Genomic DNA, 12,305 nt, shown 5'->3' with positions numbered 1-12,305 from the left:
GACCTAGGGATCCACTCTAGTCAATTACTGCAAAGTGCCAAGTTCAACTCAGCGGGCCTTTTATGAAGTACGCCAGCTGAGTAAACAAATTAATCGTACATCCATGGTTCCCCAACACAACCATGAAGCCCAAGGCAATCGTACATCAGGCAGAGTGATAGCAGCTGTCTCCACCAGGATATAGAACGGTCCCACTATTAAAGATAGACAACCACAAAGGACTCATAAGCTATTGGCCATCACACTAATTCTGACGTTCAGCTGCTCTGCTCAGTCTGCACTGGGTTTTTACACCTTCACACGGGCTGTTTAAAGAGGGAGGATGTTATTGAGAATTCTTGCTTTTTAAATGCACCCCCCGCACGGGGCAAATAGCCAGCGGATTGTTCAACTAAAGATGTCAGTGAAGGAATAAACATGTAATAAGATAATAATAGACTGTATGAGAAAATGCCAGTGTGCACTTGTGTGGTCCTGTGATTTGACCTTGAAGTAGTCAGATATACAACACCCTGTATTTGTGTCATTTTCAGCTCGTGGATGGGCCAGACTGTGGTCCAGTAATCAATACAATGTACAGTAATTTACTGCACCAGAGAGAGAGAGAGAGAGAGAGAGAGAGAGAGAGAGAGAGAGTGTGTGTGTGTCTGCACATTGTGTGGAAAGAGAAAGCAAAGCGTCTGTGCTGCAAAGCCCTTAATATATGGAAGCATTTAGTCAAGGTTGAAACTCAGTTATACAGTTGTTAAGCTCGTACAGCAGTGAGCACTTTGTTCAGGAACACAAGTCATTCGATATTTTGCTTTATTTCAATCCTGGAGCATTACTAGATATGCACACATATTCTGAAATGCTGTCTGTGAGGTCTTATTTACTTTATTGGTAATAAATGGATTAACTAGTCAATGCTTTGTACAACTGAGAAATGAATGAATAAATTAATTACAGTACATTAATTATCTTGAATTTGGTATATTAATTAATAACTATAAACATTATTTAATAAATGAAATGATTTTTATATTTTCTAACCCACATTTCTTTCCGGCAAAATATTTTTACAATTTAAATATCTGTTGTACTATATATCAAGGTTTGCAATTTGGCTGTGGAGTTGTCGAATTTCAGGAAACCTTTGTTATGGGGATACTCCAACACATCTTATGCACAAATACTGAGATTAAAACATTACAATTAAATATATGCCAAGAATTATGTAAGCAGACATATTTACTTCATAAGATACATGAGATGAAAGATGAATTTACTTTCCCATTTCTTCTTTTTTGGGGCTTTTAGTCACAGAAAATATAACTCTCTTGGAATCATATTAATAAAGGCCAGAATCAAAGTAAATCACTGGTATCTACATTATGTCAGTGCCTTCCAATAATGCAACAGAAATGTACCCGAAGGCCAGTCCATATTTTTAAGGGCATTCACAGCTCCTTTAATGTCATCATTTGCTTTGATATTTGGACATTTTGTTCGTAGTGGATTTTGGTGATTAATAGTAAGCTAGAATTTTAGATGGTCGCTTTGATTTCTGTGCTTTGGTGGAGTAGATTTTTTGACTTCATCCTCAGTTCTCTTGGTCCTGGTTATAATTTTGTGGTTAGACCTCTCTGGATAGTGAGTTGGTGATTTGCAGTAGTTTGTTTCTCCAGTTACCAATGTCTGTTTCCTTTGCTTCAGGGGATTTGTGTTTGTGTAACGGGGCTACTATCGCTCTCTGTTGTCAGATCTTCCGGAGGTGTTGGCTGGTGTTCAAGAAAGCTTCCAGTAAAGGTCCCCGCCGGTTAGAAAAGTACCCAGACGAGAAGGCAGCCTACTTCAGAAGCTTCCACAAGGTAAACACACACACACACACACACACACACACACACACACACACACACACACACACACACACACACACACACACACACACACACACACACACACACACACACACACACACACACACACACACACACTCAATGGATTATGAAAATCTCCTCTTAGTTTTCCCATCTTATCAATTAGGTACTTAAATACATATATTTACTACCATAAATATAGAGTCCGAGAAAGATTTGGTACTGGAAACTTTGTGGATGAATTTTTATTTATGTGAAAAGGGTTTGAATTTATTTCTTGTGAGCGGTGAGGCCTAAGGAAGCCGAGAAGTCAATCCTTTGGTCGATTAAGATGACGCAACATGCATTGTCCAGATCGCCATGAAATTACAAATCAATATTGATATCTCCAGAGTTTGAGTCTGAATGATTTGGTAACGCCTCAACCCTTTTCTCTAAAACGACCATTAGAGAACCGTTCATCTAGAAAATACCAAAGTCTTTGATAACAAATCCTAAAATCTCATATGTGCCATTAAATCTCCTGTGGATATCAATAATTCCTGTATTAATTTGAACGAATTGTTATTTGAATTGATATAAGTGATATAAGTCCATTGGCCACAGATGATGGTGTTAAGGACCCATTGAGATGCATTCATCACCTCTATCTAGTCCTCAGGGGCCTTTCCTCTTTCTTTTGAAAGTACTAATCCAGAATAATATCTCTGTCCCCACCTCTTAAACCCTTTGACATACTCCAATTATGGCTCATTATCCTGGTGAATGGAGATGAAGTTAAAGGAGTGGTACCTTCGACAGAGAGGACATAATGGCAGATGATAGGGGACGTGGACTCCAGGTTTTTAATGTTTGATAGATGATTTAGTATTCTGTAAAAGTCTTTCTTCCACCCTAAGATTATAAATTCAGTATTTTCTTGAATCCCTCATTTTACCCAAATGCAGGGGAACTCATGCTTATCTGAGAGATTTGATGGCATAGATGTTTTTATCCACGTTGTTTGCATCTCTCGCTGCTTCGGTATAAGTCATGTATTGCGAATGAAGTATCTCCCTGCCTACTACATCATGCTGTCACGCGGGGCATCCTGTGTGGCTGAAACCCCTCTCCCAGACCCAGCGGCATCTCATACACCAGCGCTGGAGTGAGCGATGAGTGCACACATGCATCAGTGCATCTGGTAATGCATCGCCACAAAGATCAAGAAAGGTCCCGTCTGAGGGCTTCATTCAACGCTGCAGTGCTTTGGGAGGAAATAGGCTGCACTGGTGGCTGATTTACAGAACCAACACAAAGGGGATTGGCTTTTTCTTCACACTTTATTTTCCCTCTCAACAACTACTAAATAGATTGCCTTGGGATTTTGTGCAGAAATTCAACCATAGGATGAAGCCAAATTTCATAATGAAGTTGGCATATTTGGTCTCTAGTGGCTTATTTCCACTATTGGATGGATTTCCTCCAAACGTTTACATATTAAATTGCAAAATCGTATCTGTACTTTAATGACTAAATACCTGCAAAACTACTGTCATTCTATTGTCATCACCCCTGATCTCTACTTCATATGCCTCCGCGTTGTTGACAACCAGTGGCATTATGCTTTCTGGATTTCAGTCTGTCCAATTTTTATGAACACAATATCTCAAGAACGCCTTTAGAGGATTTCTTCAAGTTTGGTTCAAACGTTCAGTTCAATATGAACTGATTCGATTTTGGTGGTTATAGGTCAAGGTCACTGTGACCTCAAAACCACATTTTACCTTGTGAACATACTCAGGAACACATGCAGAGAATCCTTTCAACTTTGGTACAAACTTTCACTTGGACTCACGGATGAACTGATTTAGAATTTGGTGGTCAAAGGTCAAGGTCACTGTTGCCTCACAAAACATGTTTTTGGTCTGTTGAAGATATCACAAGTCTGCCTTTAGGGAATTTATTCACAGCTTAACTAGCTTGGATTGAAGCTTTAACTGTTTAGATTTGGTTAAAGGTCAAAGGTGTTAAATAATTTTATGTAGACTGAAACAACACTGGTTTGTGGAGGCATTCGACCGCAGGGCAGTAGTTACTAATGGCCATGGTGCATTTGCAGCCACAGTTTGTTAACTTGCCTGTGGATCTTTTTCACCATCACTGTCAGAAATTTCCAATATCTCTGATTCAGAATTACTAGTCAATGGGTGACGTGAATGGTCTTTTAGCCCGCAGCTGCTTGTAATTAAGGTTTCAATGATATGACGTGAACACAGCGTAAGTGCAGCCTCAAAAAGTCCCCAGCCTGTCTGTCGACTGCCGCTCTTTTTAATATGAGAGGAGGAGAAGAAAGGAGATTCACTTTGCTCAGACTCTCGCGCCGTAGGCTGGAAATGCACCCAAATCTCTCCCTTATATACACAGCTTTACATGCACAATTTCACACACCGACACACACACACACACATAAAGGGAAAGGCTCAAACATGCACAGTTACACACTAAACACAAACAGAGATGAGAAGCCGGTGGAATTCAAGGCTCAGAAACTCCCACAGTTGCTGCTTACTTTGTGTCAGTTATATGTATGAATAGCTCGCCGGAGGGACAAATAAATACTGTATCTTCACAGGGATAAAACATACCTCATCTCATATTAATATTTAAATACTAAGTTGGAGGTGGATAAGAAACAACAAATGATAAATATCTTAAATCTTTCACGATCTACACCCTCCTCTCCTCTTTCTCATCTTTGCCTTGCCTTCCTTGGCTGGTGGAAATGTCTGTGTCGCACTCAAATGCTGAGCAGAGGATATCCGTCAATAGAGGGGAAAATTTACTGCACATGATGTTATCAAGCAAAGAAATCTGTTGTCCACATATGTTGTGTGTGTTATTAGGTTTAGTCTTTTAACCTTTTAACAGTCGAGCTTTACTATACGGGCAGAGAGCCCAGCTAATTCATTCCCAACAGCCTGGCAGAGAGCCCACAGTTAGCACACAATGGACTACAATAATGTAATGGGCCTTATCTCCCAGGCAGAGCGAACACAGAGAAGACTGTTGAACAAAATGGCCTGTAAATGCGGGTGATATTCAATTAAATGTAATCTTCTCTTTTTTTCCCCCCGCTCACGATCAATCTCCTGGTAAAGTGATTTAGATGCTTTTGATTGCACATCTCCCTATTGACTGCAAAAGCAGCTTCAAGGAGAGGCACTTAAACAGTGGATGTGCTGTGTATATAGTTTCAGTGTCAGGCCACATTTGTGCATACTGTGCTTTTAGAATAAATATCAATATATAACTCACTACACAGAATCAGGTAGAAGCGAGCTGACACCATTTATGATTTCTTACTTTTGGAAAAGAGCACTTTGTAATCAGGAGAATAACTACTGTTATTTATTTATCCCGTGAGATCTCCCACATTTCTATTTTAATATGCCGTCCTTTAAATGCTACGCCCTGAACTACTATTGCACTTTCAGCAAAGCGGTGCAAGATGGCAATTCGGCCCTGCTGCTGCCTCTGCTGCTGACGGTGTTCATTCATGTAATGTGCTGCTGCTGCTCTCCCCTTCCTCCTTAGATCACTGAGCTCCATAACATCAAGAACATTACCCGGATGCCGCGGGAGACTAAAAAACACGCTGTGGCGATTATCTTCTTTGACGACACGTCCAAGACGTTTGCCTGTGATTCAGGTACGTTTCTTTTTCTCCATTCAGACAAATTCATTTTAGTGTTTTTCAGCCAAGGACAAAAATACGTTCACTTTGAGGATTGTTTTGCTTTTTTAATTTCTGAGACATGTATGTTTACCATTACTTGTTGGATCCGGACTGGCAAGAGGTTGAAGAGTGAAAGGCAGAGACAGAAACAAAGAGGTTGAAACAAGCAGAGAGTTGAGGTTTGGCCAACTGATGCTCATTTGACGCTACATCAAGAAGTGGGAGGATCTGTTCTGAAATATTGATTTTCATACTGCAGGTCTGAAAAATGATATTTTGCAACCTAATTATAGACTGTAACAATAGAGATCGATGCTGACGCGTTTGGATGTGAAGAGGTTAAGGTGGATGTGCCTTAATGTGCTTCTACTAAACAGATGAGGATGAACCCCTCAGTCTTCACTCCAGTCTTCTGAATGTGTGTGTGTGTGTGATGATTAATTACTTAAGTAGTACTTTTTGTACTTTTTGAGATCTGTGTCTTTTTTAAGAGCTGTGTACAAAAATAAACTGATTAAATTTAACCATAGACAGGCAAAACTGTGTTTTAGCTCCATATCAGAATTATCACTGGGAAGGGAACATACATACATGTATTTGTAGTATTACATATATAAGTTCTATTACCACTAGCCAGGTAGATTTAATTCAATGAACCTTTAATTTTTCACAACAATGATGTTCCACTAACCAAGATAGGAATGTGTGTTTTATTAGAACAATACATTACAATGGTGACGTGTAGCACTAGCGATTCGCGCTTAACAATTCGGAAAGTATTATTTATAAAATGTGAAAATAGGTCTTTTGTTGTTCTTATAGTCAAAAGCATGTATAAATAGCTTGTGGAGCTATTCACAGCTGGGTCAGGTTACATGAGATGTGACTTTATAGTGCAGCACATTGTCATGGGAGTTTGGATCTGAAAACTAAAGCTGGCAATTAAAAAGCAAACTGGAAGATTGTCTGGCGACCTTGATACAAATATTCCAAAAAGAAGAAGTGTTGACTGTTACAAAATAAAGGTCTCAAATAGGCCTCATGAACGTCTCTTGATATTTAATGTGTAAAAACATCTTTTTGGTGCCTCGGCCCAAGCACTGCTATGTTAAGTGCGCTGTCAATGAAACAAGGAAGTGAACAAAAGACGGGAGCAGATCTGACATGTTTTTGACAGTTGTGTGCTTTGGATGCATCTGTCAAAGCAATACGAGAGTGACCTGCAGATCTGATAGAGATGAGATATGAATAGGACCGAATGTGTCATCCCCTTAAATTCCACAGATGAGTCAGGCATGAAAATCTATTAATACAACTGTATAGATACACATGTATACAAACCAGAGTCTGTATCCTGTTTCCTGACTGTCACATAACTTGATCCTGACATATTCTCCAATGTCATCCTCCAACCTTTTCTGTTCATTGCTTTTTTTCACACACTCTTGGCAAACATGAAATGCTTCTTTGTCCTCCTCCATCACACACCCACACCTCCACACAGAAAGAGAGACATCCTCCCACCGTATTCCTCCATGCATGGCACACAGACCAGTGAGGCCGATGAAGAGTTTGTTTAGCCTATTTTCCACTCAGTGGCCTTAAAAGTGTGGGAGTTTAGAGGCACTTTAAGGCCATAGTAACTGAATGAGAAGACCTGAATCTGGGGAGGCATGAGCGGGGAGCTCAAGTACAGAGCTGCTGTAGCTGCCTGTGTGTGTGTGTGTTTGTGTTTTTTTGTTGCCTTTCTGTTGTGTGTGTGAATGAATTGCTCCAGGCGGCAGCAGACCTTTCCTTCACCCTCCAAACTTGTGTGTATCTGTCCCATTGGACACCAGAGTTGATCTGACAAACAGCCCTTCTCACTATTCCAGCGATTACACAAGCTGGGTTGAAGTGAATGAAGGGCGAACACCTCTCCACACACACATATTACACAAGCATATGATGATTTTTGATTAACAGACACAGAAACATTCCCACACTTCCTGCTGCGGCGCGTTCCCACACTTCCACGTGCCTCTGCACACATCGCTGGCTATAGACACATAACCCAGAATTCCACTGGGCCCAGAGTTACAAAGCTTCACAAAGATAAACAACTCCAGCATTTGCCTCATTTCATACCTCAGTGACTCTCACCAAAAGCTCACATAAGACAATTGGAAATCTTTCGCCATTGTAAACACTATCTTTTTCTGACTTAACAGGAAGGGAAATTGGTATTCACAAACAACAGACTGCCACACAGACCTCCAGATTAGATTTTGATAACAGTCTTTCAGTGGATGCCCTCCCTCCTCTTTGTGCCAGCTGTCACGTGCAGTAGATGCAACTTTCCCTGACTGCATCTGTAAAAAGAGTATTAGTTTTAATTCTGTCCCAAATTTCGCATCATTAAGATTCCCATGAACACTGGAATGAATAGTTGAAGGAAATAAGCCTTATTTGGTTTCTTGTAGCGACTTGTGAGTTGACCCATAACCTACGTGTCACTCTCAGATTAGCGTCTTCGAAAATATTATGGGTTGCAGAAAAAACAAAAAGGGATAAAGCGGCGTATAGACAATGTTTTCAATAACTCGCAGCAACATTGTGTGGAATAGGATTTGCACACAGTATTACATGCAGTACTTAACTGTGATCAGGAGTCTCCCTATCTCTGTCTCTATCTCTACCTCCCTCTGCCTCCCTCTTTCTCACACACTCACATAAAATGCACTGGAGGGTGCAGCTCCCATATGCCCTGGTTATCAGTTATCTGCATAAACAGTATCTTAGCAGTTTTAAAAATAAACGTGACATTGTGGGTTTGGTTAGGGACCATCCATAAATGAAGGCTAAATATGGATGTGAACGTCGCAGATTTGGAGCCAAAGACTGCACATTAGCGATTGAGGATGGATCCGCGGTAGTGAGGTCCACTAACCTACTCCTCCATGTTAGGGGGTCATGACTTTCAGCTTTATGTGCAGTCTATGAGTTTTTTCCCCCATGCATCACTATTTTCCTGTCAAGAGTTTGAATATCGATACGTCTCTTATGTCTGTACCCTAAATGTTTAGCTACGGACAACTACAAGCTAAGCTAAAGCCATGTGAAACACCAATGTTCTGTGCCTAAGGTTTAATACCATAAATAAATGAAAAAGGAAACAACATGTCAGCTATAGTGAGCTGGTGCTAGTAAACATATTTGTTGCCACTGTAAAAAGCCAGAATTTATGTGTTTTACTCATTTCCTCGTCTCACTTTTGACTAGTAAGCACATGAGCGTACTCAAGCCTTTAACCGCTTGTTTCAACCCTTTAACATTTCCTTTCCTATCGACAAGCTAAAGCCCTCCTTCCATTTGGAAAATAGCTTATTGACTCAACAGATGATCAGTACACTCAGTTTGCGACGGTGGCCATATTGTTCCAGCAGAGCCACTTACATGTGTGTGGTGCAGCCTGGGAACCGAGTATCTAAAGGAGGGAGGAGAAAGCTAACATTCATCTGTCATTGGCTGTTGCTGAACCCACTGCCTCTTTTAATCTGCAGCCAATCGATAAGATGGATTTTTCTTCCCCCTGGTTACTGTTTGCTGTACTCATGTCCTGTACATGTAGCATTTTACGAGTGATATATGTGATTGCACGTGTGTAAAGATGCTACAGGCATCGCAGCTGTGGCAGTATAATTTAAACCGCATGTTTTTATCATGTCTGCAGTACTGGATATGGAGGAGGTGTGTGTGCATGTGTGTGTGTGTGTGTGTGTGTGTGTGTGTCGGACATGCCTTAACGCTGTGCTGCTGTGTGGCTGTGTGCAGAGCTGGATGCAGAGGAGTGGTGTAAGCTGCTGTGCATGGAGTGCCTGGGCAGCCGTCTCAACGACATCAGCCTGGGAGAGCCAGACCTGTTAGCAGCAGGGGTGCAGCGGGAGCAGAACGGTGAGTGCCCAATTAGTCCCTGCTAACATAGACAGCCATTCGGGGTCAATCTCTCTCACTCAGCCTGCCATCAAGTGGTTATGTGGTTGCAGTCCGGGCACGTATGTGTTAATGCAACTGAGCCCTCAGAGGGTTAGGGAAGCGGAACAGTCACTGTCCAATTAGGCCTGGTTAATAGGGGCCCTTTTTTTGTCAATATCTGATCCGACGTCCCCCCTGTAACAGTCCTCGGTAACGTTAGCACATGTTTGTTCAGTTTCAGAACTACATTTGGATGTGTGTGTGTGTGTTGAAGGAAACCTGTGTGTGTGTGAGTTAGAGCACAGGTCACAGGCTGTGGTCGGGGCTCTGTTCCCGGCCTAATGAGAAGTGCTGTGCATCACTGGCTTCCCTCATAATGAAGCTTGTCACAGAGATGGATGAGATTATGGCTCCTAAGGCCATGTGAAATAAATGTGCTTGCCCGCATATTCCACTCACAGGAAATGGAAATGGAAAAGAGAAGAGACAACAGGGCGCAGCTATCACAGCGGAGCTCATTCGCCGTAATTTGCGAACTCGCGGAGGAAATCGAAAAGGCAACAGGCAAAGAAGAGCGGTTTAAAGTTGAAAAAGGTTGCGTAATTGAAAATAATCTGGCGTCATTTCCACCAATTTCATTTCACTGCAGCAGTAAAGTGAAATTGTGATCTTCAAAATAACGTGGCCTCGTTTTTTCTCACGTTTTTGACTGAGCTGCGGTGAACCAGCTGAACAGTAACAACACAATTCCTCTGTCTCCGCTTCCGGCTGAAGCCCTGGTGCTCAGTGCTCGCGGAAAAGTTTCGAGAGATGTGAGCGGCTCTCTGCTGTCTCCCTGAATGGATGAAAGACGAGGGTTGAGCCGGCAACCACGTTTCAATTAGTCGCCCTCCCCAAACAGCAGGGGCAGATAATTATATCAGAGTTCATTTTCACTGTCCCTAAAAATACGCCACACTATGACATTGCCATTTTCTATCCACTGCAGACACATGGCTTATTTCGAATCATTAAGCGTAATTAGTGAGGACTAATATAGATCATGGAGAACCCTCTTTCTCTTTATCTGTCTTCCTCTCTCCCTGTCTGCCAAAGAGAGTTAGATCCTCGTGAATGATTCCAGTCCAGCTCACTGGATGGCTACTGGCTAGTTAGACCCGCTGTGGATTAAGTGAAAGTGAAGTAATATTTAAAATAGTTTAAGGGTTGTTTTACTCTACAACTGCCACATCTGATTAAAAATCAAACAACCCCCATTAAATTAAAGTAATTCATGGTGGGTGCAGATAATAAAAAAAGTAGTTGATATCGATAAATATCCAAATAAATGTCAAATTTCAATATCAATTTCAATCAATCGACATCATAAAACAGAAATATTAATCTGAGGGAATTTTTCGTGACAATTATCAATACTGAATCAATTCAATCTCAATCTCAATTACCTTGATATTCATGTTTTTTTGGCCATATTGTCCAGCTCTATATGTATGAATATTTTTTTAAAATCTTATCAAATAACCCAAACCTTGTGGTATTATGCCATGCAAACATTTTAGCATTTTATTTTCCATAGTGAATTTTCAAATTTCTCTTCAAATATGTGGTTTTCGACAGATGTGGTGCATTTCTTCTCATTCTGTGAGCTCCACAAACAAAAATCCATTCACCCCCATTATATAAGGACAAGGAGAGAGTAGGAGATACAGATAAATCAAAACTCTAGAAAGCTCTAGAAGTAACTATGAATTATCTCTAATTATCTTCATTCAAACACCAACCATTTAACACTGGATGAAAAATGAAGTCTATGCACAGTATACTTAATTGTTGTATCATTAGAATCCCATCTTTTAATAAGTGTGAATCTTTGCAGAACGTTTCAATGTGTACATAATGCCCACCCCGAACCTGGACATCTACGGGGAGTGCACCATGCAGATCACCCATGAAAACATCTACCTGTGGGACATCCACAACGCTCGCCTCAAACTCGTCATGTGGCCTCTCAGCTCCCTGCGCAGATACGGCCGAGACTCCACCTGGTTCACCTTTGAGTCTGGAAGGTGGGTGTGCATGCAGATTTGCGTTTGTGTCGTCTGAGTGATTGAAATGTTGTCAGTGGGAGGGGGTGGAAAAGAAACAACTTAGTTTTGGAATTGTCATAAAAACTTTCACAAAGCAACTTTGGATCATCCAGATCATCCCAGGATATCAGCATTTGCCACTGAGCCCTTCAGGCGATGATGTGACAGGTGCCTCTGTGTGTGCGTCTATTGTTTATATACTGTATCTTCTCACTCGTGTGTGTATGTGTGTGTGTGTGTGTGTTTGACTTCAGCGGGCCATCGTATCAATGTGTCTCTCAGTAAGTGCACATTCGACCATGCATATTTGTAAATGAGCAATCCTAGAGTGAGCGCGATCAAAGTGTGTGTACTTCTCTCTGTCTCTGTGTGTGTGTTCCTGGCGCAGGATGTGTGACACGGGAGAGGGTTTGTTCACGTTCCAGACGCGGGAGGGGGAGATGATCTACCAGCGGGTCCACTCGGCCACGCTGGCCATTGCCCAGCAGCATGAGAGGATGATGGAGGAGATAGAGAAGAGCTCCCAGGTACAATTACATTTTTAGTTGTTTATCAAATACTCCCAGCAGCATTATTTGCACTGCGAACTAACAGCTGACAATGTGTGTTAACTATGTGCGCAAGAGTCATGACATCGGAAGAACTGTTTAATTCATCACTTTTATACAGTTGCTAAAACATTCTGTC

General features: G+C 41.4%; 1 protein-coding gene across 2 annotated transcripts in view; it reads left to right on the top strand.

Moving 5' to 3' along the window:
- Positions 1 to 12,305, top strand: part of dok6 (docking protein 6) — a 42,945-nt gene that overhangs the window by 19,056 nt on the left and 11,584 nt on the right. The window contains exons 2-7 of one of the 2 annotated variants that reach the window (XM_035142230.1): positions 1,743 to 1,850; positions 5,436 to 5,550; positions 9,391 to 9,510; positions 11,408 to 11,597; positions 11,873 to 11,899; positions 12,007 to 12,145. In XM_035142230.1, coding sequence (XP_034998121.1) covers positions 1,743 to 1,850; positions 5,436 to 5,550; positions 9,391 to 9,510; positions 11,408 to 11,597; positions 11,873 to 11,899; positions 12,007 to 12,145 — 699 coding nt within the window. The remainder of the gene's footprint in view (positions 1 to 1,742; positions 1,851 to 5,435; positions 5,551 to 9,390; positions 9,511 to 11,407; positions 11,598 to 11,872; positions 11,900 to 12,006; positions 12,146 to 12,305) is intronic. The other variant, XM_035142231.1, reaches the window with a different exon arrangement.

The sequence above is a fragment of the Hippoglossus stenolepis genome, chromosome 19 (assembly GCF_022539355.2).
Source record: "Hippoglossus stenolepis isolate QCI-W04-F060 chromosome 19, HSTE1.2, whole genome shotgun sequence".
In the NCBI taxonomy this organism is placed as follows: Eukaryota; Metazoa; Chordata; class Actinopteri; order Pleuronectiformes; family Pleuronectidae; genus Hippoglossus; species Hippoglossus stenolepis.
Note: the sequence above shows the minus strand (reverse complement) of the source record. Positions and strands in the feature narration are given on the sequence as shown.